Source organism: Chrysemys picta, chromosome 19 (genome assembly GCF_011386835.1).
Source record: "Chrysemys picta bellii isolate R12L10 chromosome 19, ASM1138683v2, whole genome shotgun sequence".
NCBI classification, from domain to species: Eukaryota; Metazoa; Chordata; order Testudines; family Emydidae; genus Chrysemys; species Chrysemys picta.
The window spans coordinates 20,066,470-20,091,122 of record NC_088809.1 but is presented as its reverse complement, the minus strand read 5'-3'; the positions used below and the strand labels follow the sequence as shown (position 1 = coordinate 20,091,122).

The 24,653-nt window shown below is 50.7% G+C and overlaps 1 protein-coding gene across 2 annotated transcripts in view; it reads right to left on the bottom strand.

Moving 5' to 3' along the window:
• Positions 1-14,760: 14,760 nt before the first annotated feature.
• Positions 14,761-24,653, bottom strand: part of MMP28 (matrix metallopeptidase 28) — a 45,615-nt gene continuing 35,722 nt past the window's right edge. For both annotated transcript variants that reach the window (XM_065572973.1, XM_005284455.5), the window contains 4 exons: positions 23,189-23,434; positions 21,469-21,618; positions 20,049-20,216; positions 14,761-16,209 (listed from right to left, as the gene is read on the bottom strand). In XM_065572973.1, coding sequence (XP_065429045.1) covers positions 15,815-16,209; positions 20,049-20,216; positions 21,469-21,618; positions 23,189-23,434 — 959 coding nt within the window. In that variant the 3' untranslated portion in view covers positions 14,761-15,814. The remainder of the gene's footprint in view (positions 16,210-20,048; positions 20,217-21,468; positions 21,619-23,188; positions 23,435-24,653) is intronic.

The window sequence follows — 24,653 nt, the reverse complement described above, 5'->3', positions numbered from 1 at the left end:
CAGGCCAATGCTCAAACCACTGAGCTATCCCTCCCCCTGCTGGGCAGCAACAAAATAGATGGGGCCAGCACTACCCCACCCTCCTGTGGCGCTCGTGTGTCAGTGGACGTTCAGAGAGAAGAGCTGAGGAGAGGATGCAGATATATTGATGAGGCCCTTCCAAGTAAACGAACCACGTTTCCCTGACTGGGGCCCGAAGAAGGATGTGGTCACATTACAAAGGGGGGGTCACAGAACCAGAGGAGAGGAGGGGACGCTGCTATAGGGTGTGGTTCGAGATTATATCAAGGAGAGGTTCTTCAGTGGGAGCTGTGGGAGGTAGAAGGGATCCCAGCAGGGGCAAAGAGAGCTGGGAGTATGCACGAATGGATGGACAGATATTCTTAGCCTGCTGCTCCCACTGAAATCCACTCTCACTGGTTTCAAAAGAAGCAAGCCCGGGCCCTTAGGGTTAGACCGGCTGCAAAGCTGGGCCCTCATGCCCAATGACACAGCATGGGGTGACTCACCAGGTCACTGCCTTCCACTGGCCTGTGTGTAGAACCTGCCTGGAGAACCCCCAAGGTGTCACAATGAGCCCCGGCCCAGCGGCTGGCGGCTAGGGAGCTGACAGTGACTTTGCAGCGAGTGGCAGGTGAGACTCGGCTAAGAGGTTTTCTCCTGAAATCCCTTGAAATGTAATCTTCAGGAGGAATTAAAAATGAGTGAGCAGGAGGGCAGCTGGGGGCTTGTGATACTTAATCCTGCCCCAGCATGGGGGGCTAGACTAGGTGACCTCTTGAGGTCCCTTCCCCCCCCCTCCATCACCCTGGTGTAATATGACGAAGGCCCAGACAAGGAGGGCAGGTCTTTCTCGATCTTGTTTAAAACCCAGCAACAGACTCTGTCTAATCCCCTAACCCTGCCCAATATTGGGACAAAAGATTTTATATTCCCCTGGAAGTGTATTACCTTAGCAAGGACTCCCTGGACTGCCTGATGCCAGAGAGATCAGATGGACAGACCCAGCAGAAGCATGGGCTGCCTCGGCGCCAGCCATGATGGATTTCATAGGAACACAGGATTGAAAGGCACGTCCTGGATCACTGTGGCTGGTCCCCTTAATGCCTCATACAATCCCATGCTCCATTCCTCTTGGACCTGCGCGCTGGCAGTGATCTCAGTATGCAGGACGCTCTGTCGCGCTGCCCCCAGGCTCAGCGGTGGTTCCCGCATGAGTTTGATTCCAAACACTGAACTGTATCGGGTTTTGTCTGGGGCGTCTCATAGCGACCGGCACTCTAGCTGCATTGACACAAGGCAAATGCTGCAAGACATGATTTTGCACCATTCCGACATTCAGTGCTGCCTCTGGGAGCGTGGCATTGCCATGTGCTTGGAGAGAAGGGCGAATTCCTGTGGTCCCCTTTCCCATCCCCTGCTACAAGGAAGGAGGCAACTCCAGGCACCAGTTTGATCACTCCTTGCTCCCTGCGTTGCTTGGCCCTCTCCAGGCAGCGCTCTGGGATTGGCATGCCGCTCGCTCAGACTAGAGCAAGGTGCGCAGAGCCCTGCTAAGACCCACCACGTCCAGACCCACACGGCTTGAGCGGCAGAGGTGGAGTGTGGCTGGATTTTGGTGGCACGCACGTATGTGTTCATGTGATTTGTTGCATCGTCCCTGGTGCTGGGCAATACCATGTAACATTATGCAAAGACCAAGCAGCCAATGACAAACTCCCCCAACGTGGTAGCTTCGTTAGTTTGTGCAATGGCTTAGAGTGCATTGCAAGGATTTTACGTCAAAGCTTATTGACACAACAGGTCCCCTCCCCAAACCACACCCACCATTAACTATGGCCTATCGCAGCTGGTTACAGCTTGAAAGATGAGATGAGCCCCACATCATGCTTTGGAAGGCAACAGGCTGTGGGACCAGATAACTGAGTCGAGAGCTGGGGGCCTCTCACTGGTAATGCCCAATCCCAAGGCATCTGGATCCAGCAACCACCAGACAAAGCACCCCTCGTGCTATGGGGTGAGGGACATAAGGCAAAAGGCAGTTTTGTTCCGTGGTTTCACATAAGTGCCCAGAGGCCTTCGGCCACATGGTCAACCCAGAGAATGACCATCACATGAATCAGGCAAGAAAGGGCCCTGGCTGGTCACTGGTCATAGCAGCAGGTAGAGGATATAAACATAGCGGGAGCCTTAGCCCCAACTTCATTTTATGCTGCTGTTTTCCCCTCCCCCAGCATTTTGATAGTTTACCATGTCTTGGTGGAGAAAAGAGAAGGAGGAGCAGGAGATGGCAGAGGAGGAGGCCAAAGAACTGGAAGTGGCAGAAGAGGACACAGAGGAAGAGAACATAGTCTCCTACTCCCCCCTTTCTCCTCAGACGTCAAGCACAGAGCAGGTCCAAGAGCTGAACAAAGCAGAGGAGAACTGGTTCTGGGGCTGGCTCTCGCCGTTCTCCCTCTTCTCCGGGTTGCCCACGCTGGCAGACAGGTACCGGCACTGGGAATCTGGGGCCAGGCTGTGCTCTGCAGAGGGCGACCCACCGGGGGAAAATGAGGGGAGTCGGCATACTCACTACGGTATGGGAGATGTTACTACAATGGCATGACAGCGTGGGAGGTGTCCCTCCAAGTCCTCTAGTGAACCCAGAGGGTCACTCCAACCTGCCACCATTTTCTTCCTAATTTCTAAATTCCCTGAAGGCTGAAGCCCTCTGTCCCCAGCTCATGCACAGTACCAGTAGAAGTGTCCCATACACTGGGCCATCAGTTGTGGCCAGGCTGCGCTAGAGGGACTGTTTGCATGATCTACTCGATCCTTGGCCTCTCCACTGAGACCGATGGTTGTCAATGCCAGGTCTCTGAAATGATAGGGAGCTCCGTGTGGATGGACTAGAGCTATGCAAAGAACCGATTTTTCAGTTCAGTGGCTGAACCAAAACACTGGAAAACAGTTTGTTTTGGGGCAACCCAAAAAAGTAGTTTCATATCATTTTGGGGTTGTTTTTTTTTTAAACTTGTTAAAAATAAAATTGCAGTAAAATGTTTTTAAAAAGGTATTTTGCATTAAAAAAAATCTAACTAGCTCAAAACTGTCAAAATAAAATGTTTTGATTTGGAGGGAATTTTTCCCCCTTTTTTCTTTTCTTTTGTTAACTGAAACAATTTGACAAATTTAACCCAAATTCATAGAATGTTTCAATTGTCCCAAATCTGCATTTTTTGACAAAGAAATTTTTGGCAGAAAAATGTCGTCGAACTGTTGTTACTTTGGAATACCGGGGTGATTCGGCTTGCATAACGCATGTTATTAGTCACCTGAAAACTAGCCAGCCATTTAAACACGCGTCATTTCATCACCTTGAAACTGACGCCTCTTAAACTTGCCACACAAGAAACCCCTGGTCTGCTGCTATCATCCTGCAGGGCTGGGGAGAGAGACCAGCCGCAGAGCAGGAGCCCTGGTGACTTCCTCTCATCTCCCTTTTCCTTCCTAGGAAGAGATCTCAGCAGGAGCCCATCTGTTGCTTGCTGGACAAGAAGAGGCCCCCAGGCAACACGTGCTCTGAGTGCGAGATCCTGTTCTGCAGAAAGTGTGAGGGGCTGCATTACAACCCGGGGTTCATAGAGCACTGCATCCTGGGCCATGGCAGGGAGGAGCCAGAGGGCTCGGGCCTCATCAGCCCCATTCTGAGCGCAGGTGGGTTGAACAAACAGCGGATAGGCTGGGATTTGACAGTTGTGAACCACCAGGTGCATGGGCTCCAACCTGCCTCTTGTGCTGCAGGCATGGCACCGGGGCTAGCCCTAGGTATGTCAGGGCCTTACGCAGAGGATCCTTGTGCTTCCCCTTTACCCCCATCTCAAAGCAGATCCCTCTCTCCCACCCTCCCCCTTCCCTACATCAGTCACTTCCCCTCCCTTTGCCCCCATTCTCCCCGTCCTCTTGCTAAGGAGTGGAACCCAAGCCAGCCTCCATGTGCAGTGTCCGAGAAACTCAGTGTGAATTGCATACCCTTCTCTGGGGCTGCCTCCGAACCAGCCTGTCTCTTCCTGCAGCCCCCCCTGCTCCCAGAGCCCTGGGCTCTTCCAGCAGACTGGCTGCCTCCTGCAGTAGAGCTCTTCCCAGAATCATGGCATCCCTCAAACGGTAAAGCCCTCGCTAGCCACCTCTCCAGCTCCAATGCTGGTTGGAAGCTCAGCCTACGTGGGGCGTAACATCAGCACTGAGGACACACAGCTGATGCCAGCGTTGCACAGGGTTAAGGCCACGGTAGATTCCCAAGCCGGTGCAGCTGGCTGGGGGTTGGCACGTCTAGAGCAGCGTCTAGAGCAGAGGCAAAAGGAGATGGGATGTTATGAGAAAGAGAGAGGCCACTAGACCACTGACAATTAACCACAGAGGCGGTTGAAAGTCAGAGCATTCATCATTCAGGTTGTCAAAAAAAAATAAAAAAATCTTCCCTGCCCCTCTGCAATCATAACGTGTGATCGTCCCTTATTCCAGATTCCATCAACCTGGCTGTCGCTCCAGGGGGAACAGAAGATGAAGAAATAAAGAGAAAATGAAGTGGTGACTGTAATCATTCTCCTTTATTCCCCCATAAATCGCCTGACACCGCAGACAGCCAGAGACTGCATTGGCATCAGTATTCTTGCTCCTAAAAGAAGGTGAGGGGCTGCCTGCATGACGACTTCTCTACCTGGCCCGTGTGCGCAGTGATCTTCCACAGCACACAAGAGACTTTCCAATAGGACTGCTTGAAAATTAGCCATTGGAACTTTTTCCTCGATGGAAAATGGGGGGGTTTCAATTAAACAAAAATGTCTGCAGAAAGCATCTGTTTTTACTCAAAACAATTCGGTGCGTCACTGCAAACGTGAAAATCTGAACACTTGGGGCCAACCAACAATTTTTTATTTTTAATTTCAACAGGCTTTGGCAAAAAAAAAAGTTTGGTTTGCAACATTTTCAGTCAAAAATTTGTGGGGTTTGGTTGCCAAAAATTGAGACATTTTTCAGTTTGGGGTTTTTTTGTTTGGTTGGGGGTTTTTTTGACAAAAAGGCAAAAATTTCCACCCAAACCCCCTCCCAACAAACTCAAATATTTTCCAACCAGTTCTTCCCTCGCCAGCCTCCCCCCAATGGAAGAGAAAAGCAATACAGAGGGTTTCTTACACACCTCAGACCAATATCTCCACCTCCTCCTCCTCTTCCACGCTGGCATCTGATCGCTACATATAAGAATAAGGGTATTATAGAGATTGCATTAGCAACCCCAAAAGAGTGACAGGCACTTTCCAACCAGAGACAGAGACAGTCCCTGGATGGGAAGCATGTTAAAAAAATCCCAAGGATGCCGAGGGATTAGTCAGGGTGATAAAAAGGGCTACAACTCAGCATAATGGGATGCAAGAGGCTATGGTAGATTCTATTAGTGGAGGAAGGCATTTGACAGTGGACGGAGACACATACATCCTGCACAGTCAGTGCTGGGAGTGGAAAAAGGCTTTGGAGCCAAACAAGTGTCTTTCCATTGGCTGCGGTGGACTTTGGATCTCGGCCCAGGGTTTGATCATGTCTGTTTTCTGTGATTGGCACCCCTTCACTCACTGATAATTCCCCCCCATCAGTCCCATTTCCACTGACCGGCCATCAGCATGGGTCATGTCTATACGGGGAAGCTGCTGAAATTCTCCCATCATTAGTCTAGCGCTGATGCAAGCTCTCCCAGTGCTAGCAGGGATGGGAGCACTAGCCTTAGTGTACCAGACGTAGCAGACACCAGTGCTGGAAGGCAATAGCTCGGCCACCGTTGCTAACACAGGTAGCACTGCACTGTTGACAGATCATTGGGGGAAGATTTCAGAACATCCTTAGCGTAGAGGCACCCTGACTTGGAGAGCGGAGCTTCATTAGAGCCACTCATCAGCTGGTCAGGGAGGCTGAAATTCGCCCGTGTAGAAGGCCTACACACCCCTTAAATCACAGCTAAGCCCTCAAAATAGGGTTGTGCATAGGCCTTGTGCTTGTTGTGACAGATGCTATTTCGCCAGTGTTCGGGGATTGAACCAGGGACCCCAGAACAGCGCTCGGCAGGAAACGGTTTTCTCATCCCGCAAAAAAAAATTGAGATTTGGACATTTTTTCCCATCCCAAATGGGGACGAAAAGTCAAAAATCTTCAAAAATTTTATGACCTTCAGTTTGGGTCAATTGAAATAGTTCACTTCAATAATTTCGAAACTTTTTCTTTCGACCTTCCTCCCCCACCCCCACTATAATGAGCTGAAATTGCCAAACAAAAAGTTGTTTCGGACTGGGAAACCAACGCTTTGCATTTCAAAAACGTTGCAACGGGACAGGTCGACAGCTTCCAAACTTTGTTTTCCAACATTGGTTTGAGCCAGGAGCTTCTTGGAAACCGACCCTTTCCCACCAACAGCTTTGGCTTTAACGAATCAGCAGTTCCCGAGGAAAAAACATTTTGTCAAAAAATTCCCCAGAGCTAAAACCATGAGCTGCTGCAGCACGAGCTAAAGAACCAGGCTCTGTGCCTGGGGCTGTAGGACCCGGGTCGTCTGTGGTGGATTGGGCAAGCCACACACTGACCGGTGGGTTACATTGGCCCTCTGCAAAGGAGTCAATTTCAGCCTAAGGAAGTGAGACTCTCCCAGCGGCTCTTGTGGTCACATTGTGTGTATGAGCATGTGTGTGTGAGAGAGAGATTCTGTTACTCTCTCGCATGCTTTTCTCTGCCACCTGGAGTTCTGGATGCTTGTTCCTCGAGAAGGTCTTCACCCTCCCTAGGACTCAGTTACTTTCATGTAGGTGCCGTAGTGAGTTAAAAGCTGCAGAGCAGTGATCTGAGAATAGGGGTGCAGTTTAAGGGGTGCTAATTGGATAGCAGGTGAAGCGCCACTAGGAAACCCGGGGGGGCACTTGGGTTCTGGCTGATGAAGGCACAAGAAAAGCTGAGCTCTCTAAGCAGACAGACAAGCTGAGTTTTTCTCTCGGTGCCGCCCTCTTTGGCCCTGCCCACACTACCATGCTAGCGGCGGCAGGTGTTGATAGCCGAGGTCCGGCAGCTGTGCGGATCGGCCCTAAATTCTAACCCTAGAATACGGACCTTGCTGGGGATGTGTGTTAAAACATGATGGTGCCATGATCTCCTTGTGCGCACAGGACCAAGCTGTGTTATAACCATGTTACAGCCCTGGGATTTACACAATTGCTGGTGTAGATGGAGCCATCGTCCCTGTAGGGAGAACGGCAGGTTCTGGTTATTGCAGATCTCACAGCTACATAGACAATTCTCATCCATAGAAGATGAAATGCTACTGTAAGTGCTTGTCTCTGGACCGGCCACATGCACTGGCCTGATGGGACCAGGCTGTCTCCTATGGCAGATGGTGCCTGATTCACAAACTATTCTCCTTGCTTTTCTCCTCTATGCTCTGCCGTCACCAAACTCTGTCCTCACCCAGTGAAGGACTAGGCCTAACACACCAGCTCTCAATACCTACCTCCAGGGATTCTCCCCAGCCACCCACATGCTTGGTGACATTTCTCCTAAGCGCATGGCCCTCTGATCTCAGCGGGACGCTACCAAAGCAGTCAAAGTGCTCATTAATCTGAAGCCACCCCTCCAATCCCACTGACCGGCGGAAGGAAGAAGGCGCGTACTCTGTCTATTCCACCACTCGCCCTCCAGAACCTGCTGTCTGCTGCACAGGTGCTAGTGGGTCTGTGTTCCTCTGCCAGTCATTTCCAGCACCCCCTCTCCCCAGTCCTTGTCAGTGGCAGCAGCATGAATGGACCCGATCCAGGACTGTTTCACTGCCTTCAACGGGGTTCTGCTTCGAGCTAGAAACTTAATGTTCAGAAGATCACCGCACTCCCCAAGGAAATTTTTGCCCTGGATGGGGTGGATATTTCAAGCCTTGCTTGTTTCACTGGTCTTGGGTCTTGCAACACTGAAAGACCTGTGAGCTGCTCACCATCTTGCTGGTCCCACACAACCGCAACCCGTGCTAGAAGTGCAGGAAAGACATTTATAAACAGGCAACTTCCGACCTTTTATATTTGCTCGTATATTTTCCTAGTTGCCTAGCAGGCTCCCTGGTTGGATTAGAATCACCCTGACTGGCTGTAGGTATCCTGATGCCATGGGTCTGGTCCCAGGGGAGCAGGTGAGTTCCAGGGATATTAGCACAGCAGGTATTTGGAAGCTCATCCATTTGCTGGAAGAACTCCAGGTCTAGCTGCAGGTGCTTGGATGCCACCAAGCTGGGTTTCTGGCTGAGAGATTTGCTCCAGAGCCGGCAGCAGATGGCTGGATAGCATGAAGCCAGCCATTTAAGTTAGTGACTTAATCTGAAGGCACGTTAGTACTATGCTGAGAGTCATATACTGGCTTTGCAACCTGGGCTCGGTGGGAATGCAGCAGTGTCAAACCCAAGCGTATAAAAAATAATGGATCAGGTCCAAAAATATTCTTGAGATTGGCATGAAAATCATGAGATTTTTAAAAATAATAAATATGGGGTTCTTTTGGTTTGCCCTGATGTTTGAGCCTCCAGGATGCACTTGCTTCATGTCTTTAAGCTTTTCTCTGCAATTACAAGGACTAGAAACTTAATTTCTTTTAATTTCTTCTGACTCTTTTCTATAAAAGTCATGGCTCCAGGAGCTGAGGGTTTAAGAACACCATTAATTGTGAAAGTTGGCAACACCAGAACATGAATAGTTCCCCAGACACTTGCTTTCCTGCCCCGTAACAAAGGCTTGCAGGATTACAGTGTCTAGTTTGGATCATTTGCTCAAAACCTCCATATATATATATATAATGGACCTTTTATGGGCCATAGATTTAGCCTCACATGTTTTGGCTGTATCAGTGTAACCCTGCCCCCACCCCCAAGAGCGAGCACGCAAGGAGTTTGTGACTTGACACAGAATTGAACTCTGCCAGCCAACACCACATTGGGGAAGGAGGTCCGAGTGGCCCAAGAATCTCAAATATTCCCGCAGGCTCGGGAATGCTGCATGCCTGACATACTCTGAGAAGCAAGGTCGCGGAGGAGAAAAGACCCATTGTAAAACAAGCTCTGAGACAGGGCTGCCTGGTGGCTTGCCGTATTGCATGAAGTAGGAGCTCCATCACACCCAGCCCAAGGAGCTAAGGTGGGAGGATCTCAGCATAGACAACTGGGGCCGTGCTAATTAGCAGGTGCCCTGTGTATATTTCTTCTGCCCTGTCCCACAAGGGAGGTCAGGAGAAGCAGCTCCTTTTATTTTCCCTACTACTTCTTGGACTTCGTTGGAGAAGCCTCCTCCTTCCATTTCTGCTTCCCCACGTTGATCCAGCTCATGTGATCCACTTATTGCTCAGGATCAACCCTACAATAACAAACCAGTGCATGTAGCCTACTGCTTTTGCGTAGCCCTACAATAACAAATCAGCGCGTGCTGCCCTGCACTCCAACAACAACAAACCAGTCCGCATGTAGCCCAGCGCTTCTGAGCAACCCTACGATAACAAACCAGGGTGTGTAGCCAGCACTCTTGCATAACCATACAATAACAAATCATTACATGCACTGGAGAAAAAAATATTTCAGCTCGGGAAGAGATTTCCATTTTAAGCTCCAGGGAGTTATTGTGAGTGACACCGAGTGGAAAAATGGGATTTAACATATTCTGACCAAACAGCTCAGCTGTGTCTTTTAAGGCTCATCCTGCACTGCGGGATACCCCACTTTCATCAGAGCCACATGCTCTGAATTAGACCCCCCTCAACCCCCAGAAATCCCTTAATTCCTCAGCAACAGTTCGGGACATTCCACAAGACTTGTTCTTGAGATGATTTGACAAGTCAGGATGTGTATAGCTGCAGACAACATGCTGCCATGAGAACAATCCCAGAATGCACAAAGCCTGACAGCTGAACATTGCACCATGGGATGCCTTCCCAGAAAGCAGTCTGGTCTGTACCAGGCCCAGTCCTATTCAACATATTCATAAATGATCTGGAAAAGGGGGTAAACAGTGAGGTGGCAAAATTTGCAGATGATACAAAACTACTCAAGATAGTTAAGTCCCAGGCAGACTGTGAAGAGCTACAAAAGGATCTCACAAAACTGGGTGACGGGGCAACAAAATGGCAGATGAAATTCAATGTTGATAAGTGCAAAGTAATGCACATTGGAAAACATAATCCCAACTATACATATAAAATGATGGGGTCTAAATTAGCTGTTACCACTCAAGAAAGAGATCTTGGAATCATTGTGGATAGTTCTCTGAAAACATCCACTCAATGTGCAATCAAAAAAGCAGACAGAATGTTGGGAACCATTAAGAAAGGGATAGATAATAAGACAGAAAATATCATATTGCCTCTATATAAATCCATGGTACACCCACATCTTGAATATTGTGTGCAGATGTGGTTGCCCCATCTCAAAAAAGTTATATTGGAATTGGAAAAGGTGCAGAAAAGGGCAACAAAAATGATTAGAGGTATGGAACAGCTTCCGTATGAGGAGAGATTAATAAGACCGAGACTTTTCAGCTTGGAAAAGAGACGACTACAGGGGGGATATGACAGAGGACTAGAAAATCATGACTGGTGTGGAGAAAGTAAATAAGGAAGTGTTATTTACTCCTTCTCATAACACAAGAACTAGGGGTCACCAAATGAAATTAATAGGCAGCAGGTTTAAAACAAACAAAAGGAAGTATTTCTTCACACAACGCACAGTCAACTTGTGGAACTCCTTGCCAGAGGATGTTGTGAAGGCCAAGACTATAACAGGGTTCAAAAAAGAACTAGATAAATTGATGGAGAATAGGTCCATTAATGGCTATTAGCCAGGATAAGCAGGGATGGTGTCCCTAGCCTCCGTTTGCCAGAAGCTGGGAATGGGCGACAGGAGATGGATCACTTGATGATTCCCTGTTCTGTTCATTCCCTCTGGGGCACCTGGCACTGACAACTGTCGGAAGACCGGATACTGGGCTAGATGGACCTTTGGTCTGACCCAGTGTGGCCGCTCTTATGGTTATCTGGAAAAAGCACAGTGCTTTGTGGATGCCTGATTCACAGGGAAGTGCCTTAAACCAGCATAACCAAACACGTGGCGGCACCCTTTGGCTGTGGTTATTCTGCTTTAGTTACAGTGGAAGAACAGGCTCTGAAATATTTTCCCCATGTAGAGAAGATCTTACATAGCTCAGCAGCTAGCGAGATCCCATTCGGCCTGGCGCCTAGATGTTTATCTAGCGCCTTCTTGCTCTAATTCCAACACCCTGACAGCGCTCCCTGGCGAAGGAATGGGTCCAGGCTGTAAAAGCAAGTGACAGGTGAGGAACAGCGAGCTCTACTCATTGGGCCTCCTGCATTAACACAATTGGAGCCCATCTATGGAAAAGGAGAAGCACGTTTCTCAATAGACAGTGGGACCTGCATGGAGGTGAATGGCAGAGCCTGACCGCAAGGTCATCGATACAATCACAGATCTAGTGCTAGGGAAACACCCCTTCACAAACAACCAGTGTCAGCCCTTATAGAAGCGGTTAAGAGCCTGGCAGTTCCTAGCCTTTGTACAGCACCTTGCACAATGGGGTTGTGGTCCATGATGGAGGCTCCCAGGTGCTAGGATCATACAAATAAATTATCAGAACCCCTGAACCATACAGCTCACCTCCGATCAGGGCTGGAATCAGCACCCTTTACCGTCAACATCTTGCCTCCTGCCACGCAAAGTACCTCCAACGCCCAGAGAAGAGGACTGGGTTTTGGTTCGACTCCCGGGTCTGCCACAGACTTGCTGCGTGGCCTTGGTCAGGTCCCCTTACCTTTGGGTACTCCTGTTTCCCCATTTGTAGAATGCACCTAGCGATACCCACCTACCTCCTGGGATTGGGGTGTGTTGTCGGGATGGAGATGGGGTGTGTAACTATTAGCACACTGTAGTTCAGCCTTGGCCTAATTCCAACCCTGCGTGAGATCCTATTTGTCCTTCGTCAAATGAGGCGCGTCCATGCCACCTCCGGGAACATGCCCTTTCATTAGCAATTCCACGTCTGATTTCCCTGAAATTCGGGGAGCTGCCATCCTTTCTGATTAACATGCTTGGCCTTTCTTCCCAGCCTCTTATCTGAAGAAGAAATTCCTTCCCAGCCCTTTCATAGACCGGTGATTGTTCTGTCCCTTCCCCCTATTGATCTCCCCCACTGCCGCTGCACACTGGGAGCTGGTGGAGGTTGGGCTAGGGGGCCAGATCCCTCTGCAGGGTAAGTTGTTTGAGGGCTGCGAAGTTGGAGCAGGAATGAACTTGGCCCGTCCTGCCCTCTGCACGTATTGCGACACCTTCCACATTCTTCTGCGCTTTATATCCTGTCCCCCGCCGACATACCTGGGTGTCAATAGGCAGCAAACAATAAACACCACTGGCATGTTACAACACGAAGAGAAACGAACAGGGCAAATGCCCCTTTGTCGCTTCAGAAAGGGGGGAGGAGTGACTCCTTAGCCAGAGCTGGTGTGGGCTAGGAAGTGGTCAGTATTGTGTCTCACCACCTCATCCCCAAACAGAACCGGCATCACCCGAGCTCTGCTGCTATGGACGGCCGTGAGTTAATCCTCCATGCTCCTTATTTCAGCTCTGGAGGAAAACGAAATTAACAAATCACAATGCCGGAAGAAATCCTTGCTAATCAGGGGCCTGCTCCTGTGAGGTGAGATCCTTTAATCCCCACTGAAGGATCGCATCCCAAGGCAGGCCCGGGCCCTTATTTAGTATAATGCCCTTCATACACACTGTAGCCTGAAATGCTTTGCAGAGTTAAACCAGCTCTTCATTGCAGGGACTGGGTTTTAGTACAGGGAAGACGCAGCTGAGCAGGCAGTGACCAGGGCGAAAAAGAGCCCCTGGGAAATCTGCAGGATCTGTTGTTGTGCCAGTTGCAATTTGAACAATCAAAGCTGTTTTGGACAGCTACAGATGAAAAGCTTCTGACAGGTGCCTGCGACAATCAGATCAGAAGGAAACTTTCCCCCAGTCCTGGAAAATAACCCACTTTGTGCCTTTATTGTGAACACTGAATTTCATCCTACTTTGGTCCAAAACAGTATGTCTCCAGGATTCCACTAATAAAGCCAGCCCACTCCACTCCCTTGCCGGCAGCTAAACTGTTAAAATAAACTCAGCAATGCCAACCACAAACATTCAAAAGAAACCAACAAGCCAGACACCGCCCCCCAAAAATCTCGAGATTGGCTTAAAAATCGTGAGATTCCTTTTATTTGCATTCTGGGTTTTGAGCCTTTTAGAGTTCACTGCGGTCACATTCTCAAGCTTTTCTCTGCAGCAAGGAAGGCTAGAAACTTGCAGTTGTTTTTAAATGAAAGCTGAATTTCTCACAAAAATCACATGCCTCCAGGAGCAGGGGGCTTTAAGAAAAACCAGCTGTCGGGAGAGCTGGCAATATTGTGAGCTAAGGGTGAGATGCCCAGAGCTGCCTAAGGGGTTGGATACCCAGATCCCATTCATTGCAATAGTCCCTGTGATTGAGGGAGAACAGTCACACAGTCGCAGGGTTCGCAACAGAGGTATCATCGTGTTCCCTACGCTTCAGCAGAAGGCTCGAGCTGGCATGATAAATGTGAAGGGGCGGCTGGTACAGCATTCTCTGCAAAGGCTGGAGGACTCTGGAAATTGCTCTCCTACCAGAGTCAACCCAGCTCAGTTTGGTGGTCTTCTGGGCACGCTGCGGTTTGATAAGCTTTGGAGAGAGGGCCAAGGAACTGGGATTTGGCTTTTATATGGGAAAGGCTGCTTTACCCTGCATTGTTATCAAATCCTTTAATTCCTGCCCAGGAGTGCCCTCTGCTGGACCAAACCAGAATGCCTGGCCAACCCAGAGCTGCGTCAATCACCAAAACTGGAGAGCCACACACTGCAAGCGAAAGCTGGAGAGGCTGGAAGCCAGGTCATCTCCAAAGAGGGTGTGAGCCAGGACAGCTGCTGGTGAGCCTTAGACAAGGGTCGAAACGCTTTTGATGGCAGACTCCAGCAAAACACGTGTCCCCCTCTACCTCCTCTGAGACATGCACTCACCCTCCCGGGGCCTTAAGAGTTGAGCGTCCAAAGTGTTCTTGAAAGAAAACAGGGCAACATCTCTGCAGGCCCCTCTCCCAGCACAGGAACAAACCCTGCTGGGCAACTTCTGCAGCGTGGGCAGGATGCAAGCGTAGTGTTACCATCCTGGTTTCTTGATTTCCTGGGCTACCCGGGCCAGCTCCCGCTTAGGAATCCAGAAAAGACACATCTCCAAGAAGATGGAGAGAATAGCTCAGTGGTTTGAGCATTGGCCTGCTAAACCCAGGGTTGTGAGCTCAATCCTTGAGGGGGCCATTTAGGGAGCTGCGGCAAAAATCTGTCTGGGGATTGGTCCTTCTTTGAGCAGGGGGTTGGACTAGATACCTCCTGAGGTCTCTTCCAACTCTGATATTCTATGTGGCCGCATCACAGCCCAGCCCAGCCTAGGGCATTACTTGGGAAATCAATACACAATCACTGAATGAGATGGAGCAGACCTATTATGTCCCATGTAATCTAAACCTCCCCCAACCCCCGCCACTATGTCTATTTTCCCAGTCTAGATTTTGGTTTCCAGGAGTGTAACTTTCACCGTTGCCCTTAGGAGACAACTCTTCTTTTCAGATGCTCCCACCTAATTCAGAAGCACAAGCCGATGACATTTCAAAGGGTTTTAATAGGCATGTACAGTGGTTTGTGCTTATAGTATAGGATACTCTCACAGCTATACAGACTACCTTCTCCACTAAGCAAACGGATGCCAGGTAAACTGCTGTAATTTACAACTTCTTCTGGATCTCTCAGTGAGTTACAGTAGCCTACGCTAACCCCTGAATTTGGCCCGGAGAACGATCAGAGTTGTTCTCATTTGTCACCCAACGAACCCAGCAAGATTAGAGCCGCTGGAAAAATGAAAAATCATTTGGAAATTATGTTCTGTTTCGCAGGTTCAACCTGGGCCCATTTTTCCGATAAACGGTCTAGTGAAAAACCCAGTTTGGGGTAAACGAAAAATGTCAATAGCAGTTTTGATAAAAATTCCCGTTAAAAATATTGTGAAAAACAATATGAAAAAACCCAAACCAAAAAGACATGGAAAAAGTCAACAGGGTTTTATTTTTTAGGATCTCCCCCTCCCAAAATGTTTCATTTTACGGGAAATATGTTGGTATTTTTGGACCAAAAAACCCCTCGAAATATTTTTAAAATTTCTATCATCTGGACCCTGGCACATCAGGTGGTAGTTCTGGGATTATCCAACCTCGCCAGGCTGTTTGCAAGTGGAGATGTCTTTGAACTGAGAAGCTGGTCTCGTCTTCTCTAGAGCTTTGTAAAATGCCCATTTTAGCCCTTCTGTTTGGGGGGGGACATTGGCTAACCCACTGAAGAACACTCTGGCCAGAGAGATCTGCCCACTGTTCACCTCAAGGTCGGGACTATCCCTGCTCGCCTGCGGCAGTCACTGGGATGGCTCTGGAGATGGGAGTTCAAGTAGATCATTAACAAGAGGTATCTGGGTGAAGGACGACGTGGTAAGAGAAACGTGTATCTGAATAAAAGCCCTCCCGGTAAAGAGCAGGGCAGAAGATGGGGATCAGCCGCCATCTTTTCGATGCCACGTTCAGGGCCGGATTGTGCCCTTGTCATCAATGCGTGGAGGGGGGTGGAAGGCACAGCATGGCCCCTGGTTATGTCCGATCGTGTGGGAGATCAGAAGAGAGTCTGACTGGAATTCCTGCCCCAGCAGCCAATCCACGGCAGCTGGGTGGCCCATTTCCCCATCGCCACCACCTGCAGCTTGGCCTGGTCGAACTTCCAGTACTGGTCCTCCCTGAAGAAGTACACGAAGCCATCCTGCTGTGTCAGGGCGCCATTCACCCCGGCCGGGACCCCGTTCCAGTCCCTCAGGCTCCTGGGGTAGTAGGGCTCCACCTGCAGGGACTCCTCGTTCACCACGTAGTACTTGGGGCCCTTGAAGAGCACCAGGTGGTGGAGCTGCTGGAAATAGAGGGCCGCGTCGGGGTGGCGAGGAAGGTTGCTGGTGCTGCACTTCTGGGGGAATCCCGCCTCCAGGGCGGACCCTTTGTATCGCCAGCATCGGCCGCCTGGAGAGAAGCCAGAGACAAAGCTGGTTAGGATCACTGAGGGGGGAGGCTGTGTAGGGGCCAGGACACACGGCAGGGAAGTCAAGAGCCATGATCTATCAACAGCATTTTGACAATGGGAGCTGGTTTCTCAAAGGTGTGTAGTTAATAAATAATAGACAGATCAGCAGATGCCAAAGCACTTTACAAAAGGAGTGCAGCACCGTTCCTTTCATTTTACAGATGGGGAAACTGAGGCACTGAAAGGCAACTGGATTTGCACACGGTCACCCAGCAGGCCAGTAGCAGAGCTGGGAATAGAACCCAGGTCTCCGAAGTCCCAGTCCAGTGCTCTATCCACTAGGCCACATCAAAAAGGTATTTGGAGGAGGACAGATGATGTTGTGGTTTCAATGTAACACTGCACCCCAAGTGGGCTGCCGGCAGGAGGCGGCTCTGGATCTAAAAGCGGGAGCCTTTCCTGCCGAGCGAAATGACCCAAGGCTGCATGCAGCAGGCTCGTCTGTGGCCCAGCACTACGCGGCGGGGGGTCCCACGCCCTGAGCTGGGATTCAGATCCGGGGCCGGCTCCCCCGTGGTGAATTGCACCGAACTCAGATAATCTGCCTCGGAAGGATGAACACCTTGTGGGAGGTGCCCACATCCAGCACTGCCCACCTTAGTTTGCAAACAATAGCTACGAGAGGTCAGACCTGCCTGCCCCCATTCCCCGCCGTGGGCATGGACCCTGAATCCTAATGCCTGCATTTGGTAGCGGACTAGTTCTGCAGACACACCCAGGCGCTCTGAGATCATGGGCAGAGCTGGGGAAGCTGCTTTCCACAGGAATATTATTAGTTCCCGTATCCAGCTGCAGCAGAACCCCTGAGTCCTGGGACCATCAATCTATCCATGCCCCCCCAGTGCTGGTCACACAGCCGGCTGCACTGTTGATGGCTGTCAATCAAATGAAAACAAACTGGCTATCAGTCAAATGAAAACAAATGGGCGGGGGGGAATCAAGGACAGGGCTACAAGAGGCTGACTCCGAGGGAGGAAGGAGATGGGCGTGTAGATTTCTTAATGACAAACAACCAGCAGGTGTCAGTGCTGTCCAATTTAGGACAGGTTGCCCAGCCCTTCATCAGAATCCCTGAGCGATTCCCGGGGGGAAGAGGGATCCTTACAGGTTTGGGGTTTATTATTAAAAGAAAACAGCCCAACTAATGTCCCCCTCACAGATGAATCGACGCGCAACAACAGAGGATCCTAAGGGGCGAACGTGGAATGCAAAGAGCCTAGATGCGCTCAGGAAACCTGTGATCAAACCCAGCTCTGGGCTCACAAGGGAGAACGCACCCTAAGGTACTTATAGGGTGACCAGCACCGTAATACCTGAGCGCCTCACAATTTCTTTCATGCATTTCTCCTTCCGACACCCTGGTGAGGCAGGGCAGGGTAGGGCTGTTATCTCCATGGTACAGCTGGGGAACTGAGGTGCAGAGAGGCTAAGTGACTTGCCCAAGGTCTCAGGAAGTCTGTAGCAGAGCGGAGAATTGAATCCAGGTCTCTCAAGTCCGAGGCTACAAACATCTGTCTTACTCCGATTATATTTACTCGGTGCCAAAGCGCGCGTGTCACTTGCCAGACACACAGCAGATAGGGCAGCCATCCCGACAGGCCAACCAGCTCAATAAACTGTAGGTCTTCCACTCCCATCGCCCCACCCCTGAACAGAAGGGGGCGGAGAGGCTGGCTGAAGGGGCTGGCAAGGGGATACAGGGCCATTCACATCTTCCAGGCAGGGACCGAAACCCACGTGAGAAGAGCCTGTCTCTGACCAGGATTTATGGAGCGGTTTGTGCTACCCGTAGACAGAGGAGTGCACAGTCCCTCTCCCCAAGGGCATGCAGCCTAAACGAGGCAGGCCCCAGTGGATGAATGCCGCGGAACCGGCCTCCTTAGAGATGGACTGAATGGGCTGCTGGCTAATCTCCTCTCTCAGCCATTGTGAGGAGATCCCTCCAGGGCAGGGATGAGGCAAGATCACCCTGCTCTTCCTCAAAAAGAAGAACAGGAGGACTTGTGGCACCTTAGAGACTAACAAATTTGCCACAAGTCCTCCTGTTCTTCTTTTTGCGGATACAGACTAACACGACTGCTACTCTGAAACCTGCTCTTCCTGTTCCTGCTGCTCGAGGCCCCAGGGCTGCCATGTTGTGCAAAAACCAACACAATACACAACCGGCTGGGCACTTGCTATTCCCACTGCTTCCCGTAGGGGCCGCCGGTGCGCAGCAGCTCAATGCCAAACCAAACGTTCGGGAGCAAAACCAAGGATCTCAGGGATGGCCGGACCAATGCAACCAGTGGTGAGTGCACTGACCAGCCCTTACTGGGATCCTCCACACCGAGTGAACCCTCCACTACCCCTCAGTGCACCTCCAGTTAACGAGCCCCGAGCGGTGCCGTGCACTGAAATCCCGGGGACCCCGGAGATCAAAGGGAAATGTCCCCCGTCGGCGTTTTGGGCTGTAAACTGAGATCTCTGCAATCGCTGGCTAAAGGCACTGGACTCTGGCTGTCTACTATGGACCTGTTACCGTAGTGTCCGAGCGCCCCACAATCTCTGATGTATTTCTCCTCCCCACACCTCTGTGAGGCCAGGCCGCACAGTTATCCCCATGGTACAGATGAGGCTCTGAGGCACAGAGAGGCTAAGTGATTTGTCCCGGATCATGAAAGAAATCTGTGGCAGGGCAGGAATTGAACCCAGCTCTTCCACCACCTGCTCTAACCGCTAGACCATCCTTCCTTGCAAGGGTGCTCATGCGCAGGGAGAACCTCCCTGACAATCCTTGTAGCTATGGCCTGCCTTTGCAGCCCTCTTCTTTTCCACCGCGACGCCTGCAAAGCGCTATCAGCTGCCAACGGCGGGTGGGTTATCGTTATTAATTTGTATTATGGTTGGGCCCCCTTGTGCTCAGCGCGGTACAACTACATTGGCACACAGAGTTGGGGTCCTGATCCCTCCCTGGTGATTATGGCAATGCAAATAAACAGTAAGAACAGCAGCATCTCCTTCCCCTGCAACTGCAGGCCCTCGGCACCTGGGCTGATTTCCCACTGCTCCATCGGCCTCAGTTCCGGCTGGCTGGGCACTCGGTTACTGGACTATGGGTTATGGCAAGGGAAGAAAAACAAAAACTCTTTTCAAAGAGCCTGCCCGGCTCCCAGGCTGTTTCTGACCCTAGCCCTGCAAGGAGGGGCGGAAGCGAGGGGAGGGAGGGAAGAGGGACTGCTGGGCCCCACCCTGCTGTAAGAACAAAGCCCCCATTCTGAACAGCCTCCAAGCTTTTACAATTACAAGCCAATGTCACACTGACATCCATTCTCTTTTGCAGCCGAGTGTCTGGGCCTGCACGAACAACCCTGAGCTGCCCCTTTAAATGTCCAGTAAGTCAGCCCGCTGCAGCAGTTCACAGTCAGATGGGGGACTACATCGCGGTCCCTAACACCACGGCCAGAGTCCCTGTAACACTCGGGGCTCAGAGCTCTGCACTGGCCTCTTGCTAATCAACAACGCTTAGCGCTTGTAAAGTGCTTTCCACCCCTACATCTCAAAGAGTTTCACAAAAGAGGGTGAGTGTCATTCTCCCCATTTTACAGATGGGGAAACTGAGGCGCAACAAAGCAAAGGGGACTTGCCCAAGGTCAGCGGCGAAGGCAAGAACAGAACCCAGAGTGCCGACTCCCAGTCTAGAGCCCGGTGCACCAGGCCATGCTCTGGACGGACAGACAGATCAAGGACATAGCCACAAGGGGGAAATTTTTGCTCCTCCTCATCTGGCTCTGGCTACCTTTGAAGAAGTAGAATTTCCCGTCTGCCTCCGACACAGCAGCCGCGTCAATGCCAGCTGGGAGCTCTGCCCATCGGGTCTGGAGCAGCTGTGGGTCGGTGGCGTTGTCTCCCTTCGTCACAACCCAGTAGTGGTGGCCTTTGAAGATGTAAAGGTTGTGATCTGCATCTGTGCAGAAGGGGGAACCGAGTTAGAGGGAGCATGGCCTTGCGAACCTGAGCAGGGGGTCCTATCTCTGCAAGCCAATGGGCCCCCCTCTGCGCCCCACCCAGAACAGAAAGCAGCAGGTGCAAATCCACACAGCAAAGGCCTCTCTCCTGTCCCTCCAACATATCTGCCTCTTCCCCCAGAGATCCACACTCAGGCTCCTCACTCATCCTGGGGAAGCTCATCTTCTCCAAGGCCAGCCCCAGCCCCACGTGTGCCAGCTCCAGCTCTCTGCCCCGACATCTCCACCTGGGTGCCTTGCAGGCACCTTGAACATGCCATGGCAAACCCGCCACTTCCTCCCAAGCCCTCTGCTCCCTGTCCAGTCACAACCCCACCTGCCCATCTCCTCACCACGAGGCCATCTTTGACTCACCTCTCCTCTCCGCACATTCAGGCTCCGTGCAAGCCCTGCCAGCTCCTCTGCTACGCCATTCTAACCCCCATTCCTACCCAACAACACTGACCCTTCGGTCCTCTCTCCCCCTGATCCCTGCAGCCACCCGCCCCTCCATGGCCCCCAGCTTCTCTCAATCCATAGACACTGCTGTTGTGGAAGGAGTCTTCCTCTCCTGTCGCTCCATCGAGGCTACTCCCCTTCCTCGCCTGCCTTTCACCAACAGAAGTCAGCCCAATAAAAGATACCACCTCACCCACATTGTCTCTCTCCTCCTGCGTCAAGTTCAGTCTTCTGGCCCTCACCTTCAAGACTCTGTATCACTGAGATAATTTCCTACTACATCCGCTCTGCTGTCCCTCTGTACTCCTCCCTCCTCGCACCTTCTTCCTCGCTACCATGTGTACTTAGGTACCCACTGGGGAGCGTGCTACAGGTCTACCCCTCTGTGCCTGATCTGCAGAGGATAGGAGTCTGTCACAGTCTGCTTTTAGTTCTGGAGGTCCCCGGTTCAACCCTTGGTGTGTCGGCCAACACAGCAGTTCTCCCACTTGGCATGTCTCTCTCTTTCCCTGCACACCTCTCCTCAGGACACACACGTGCTACTTCCTCAACCCTGTCCATGGTACCCTAGACTTGATCCCCCAGGGGGTTATTACCACTGCCTCCACCAGCACCAACTGGAGGGGAAACGGCCCAGTGGGTCTAATAAGTCTGTCTTTTCCATCTCGAACGCCTACAAAAAACAAGCAACAAGGGAGGGAGGGCTGGGCGGCGCAGCGGGGAGAGGGCTCCAGCTGCGTGTGGGAGACTCACCGATGGTGATAGCGTCGAAGAAGGACTGGCAGTAATAAGAGCCAAGGCTCCCCTGCAGCTGATCGTCGCCTGGAAAATCAGGGCTCCAGTCCTGGAAATGAGCAAATAACTTCCCAGGAAGCCGCACGGCTGAGCCCTTGGAAGGCTTTCCTGCGATGGAAAGGGAAACCATGAGATGGGTAGAGTGGCTGCACAGGGGATGCTTCCATAAGAACATAAGAACAGTCAGACTTGGTCAGACCAAAGGTCCATCTAGCCCAGTATCCTGTCTTCTGACAGTGGCCAATGCCAGGTGCCCCAGAGGGAATGAACAGAACAGGTGATCATCCAATGATCCATCCCCTGTCGCCCATTCCCAGCTTCTGGCAAACAGAGGCTAGGGACACCATCCCTGCCCATCCTGGCTAATAGCCATTGATGGACCTATCCTCCATGAATTTATCTAGTTCTTTTTTAACCCTTGTATAGTCTTGGCCTTCACAACATCCTCTGGCAAAGAGTTCCCCCAGGGCTTCGGCAAACCCAGGAAAAGGGGTGGTCTTCAGATACACTTAGACATCACACGAGCCTTTTATCTGGATGTGAGGTTACGAACAAGGAACTAGACCAAGGAACTAGAGCTGGGTAAACCTTTTCAGCTGAAACATTTTTTTCAGCAAAAGATGCAGATTTGACTACCCCGAAACAGTTTGGAAATTCACGTCAATTTCACTGACTCGTTTAAAAACAAAATCCACAAACCCTGAAACATTTCAATTTTCCAGTTTGAAGCAACTTTTTGTTCCAAAATTTCCTTTAACGTCGTGGGTTTTTGTTTTTGTTTTTTGTTTTTGTTAAGATCAGAAATGTTTTCAAATGGTCAAAATCTAAATGAAACTTTTCAATGTCGCCGAAACAATGTTTTGTTACTTTTCAAGTCACCTGAAATTCGGACAGTTTTTGGTTTCGATCAGACGACGATTCCCTGCCCCCACCCATCCCTGACCTTTTCAGAATTGCCAGAGAACCAGAAGCTCCATCATTCACCCGGTTCTAGCTGAAACAAGAGGGCGTAACAGAGAGCGAGTCACAGACTGGGCTTGCTGCAAGATCTGAGGCCTGAACCAGAGGGTGTGAACCAAAGTCAGGCCATGGATTAAAGCGGATGCTCACAAGTTCATTGTGCAGTACATGAACTTGGCAAAGTTGTTGCTAGTTGACTAGGCACTAGATATTTACATAAAGATATTCCGGCTAGTACAGATACACCCCAGTCTAGTACAAGAGAAGTTGGTTTGACAAAACAATGAATAGGGATGTTTTGTCCAAGATACAAGGAACAAGAGGAGGTAACAAATAGATGTCATGAAACACGTCAGGTGGTACGTGAGTTGTTTATCCCAGTTGTTTGTCTCCGTCTATAAATGTCAAGGTACCTTGTCTTAACCCTTTGTCCAGCCTAGGGGGGCAGTAGAAAGTCCCGCTGCTGACTGAGCTGGTCTATTGTAATGGGCATACAGGTGTTAGCGTACCTGCAGAATCTACGGGGCGCTAGTACCGTACTTGGTTGACAATAAACCTGGCCGAGCGCCTTCGCCACCAAACCGCGTCTGTGGTCTTTCTGGGTAGCACTCTCGATGCCTGCGGGGTCAGCCACCTGGGCAGAGCTTGGGGCAGCACATGGAGAGAACACACACGAAGCCAACAGATGACAGAGGGGAGCCAGGAGAGCCGTGCTCACCGTACAGGTTCTGGACAGCAAGGATGTCGTCCCAGCTCAGCACAAAGTCCTTGCCCAGCTTCTTATAATAGGGAGACATCAGGGCGCTCCTGACGGGTGAGTGCTCCAGCCCCAGCGTGTGCCCGATCTCGTGCGCTACCACCACAAACAGGTTGCGACCCTTGCCGCTGTGCAGGGACCATCGCTCGTCGCTGTCGAAGTGCGCCTCCCCACGGCGGGGGAAGAACGCGTGCGCCAGGGCGCCCCCTGGTGGAAAGAGAGGAGCGGAGGCGGTTACAACTGACGCAAAGGTCACATGCATGTGCCAGTCCTGTTCTACAATTGGCGAGGGACGTCTGGGCACCAAAGGGCAAAGGATGCAGTCCGTGGTGGCACTAGGAATACGTAGACTGAGCAATTGCTTAGATTTAGCATTACCCCTAAAATATCAATCATCTTATTTAACATGGACTTTTTAACAAGTATATTAGTACGGGCTGTGCTGGTAAACTTTTTGGGTTGCGGAAATAACGCAATTAGTATTTTTAGGGGGTGGGCAAGGTGTAAGGGGGGGCAAAAACATTCCTGTTTGGGGCCCTCCAGTGGGCTAACACCACCTCTGGATACAGTGGCAGCTAGTGAGAGAACACTGGTGGGAGACAGACAGCCCCAAAGGTAGAAGATCAGGGAGTGTATTAGGCAGGGAAAATTTGCTTCCTCAGTGATGGGGAGAAGCTACCTATAGAAGCAACTCATGCCAAACCTCCTGTTCTGTCCTTGACCTCTCCACTGAGTCTGCCAGCAAGAGTCAATTGTGGGTTTGGGAAATGGAAATTAGCCCAACAGGAACTGGCATCCAATCCCAGCTAACGTGACATTTTGGTTACAGCTGACCTTGGGTGGATTTGAACCACTCACCTTTGGGTAAAGCCTTGCTGGCTCCCTTCCACTAGCTAGTCCTTTCCTTTCATGCACCACAAACATTCAAGGTGGAATCACTACAAAACCTAATTTCCCCCTGCTGATACTCACCCCTTCTTGTCAACTATTTGGAATGGGCCACCCTGATTACATTGGCCTCATTTGCACTACAAAAATGATTTCCACCCCTTCTTGTCAACTGTTGAGAATAGCCCACTTCCACCTTAATTGAATTGGCTCGTTAGCACTGAACCCCCACTTGGTAAGGCAGCTCCCATCTTTTCATGTGCTGTGTATTTATACCTGCTCCTGTATTTTCCATTCCATGCGTCGGATAAAGAGGGTTTTAGCCCATGAAAGCTTATGCCCGAATACATTTGTTTAGTCTCTAAGGTGCCACAAGGACTCCTCGTTGTTTTTGCTGATACAGACTAACACGGCCGCCACTCTGAAACCTGTGGAACCTAAGGCACCAAGAAGTGATGTGTGTATCAGGGTCGTTACAGGTCTGACAGCATTTAAATAAAATCCTTTATTTGCAGGGATAATAAAAAAAGAGCTCAGT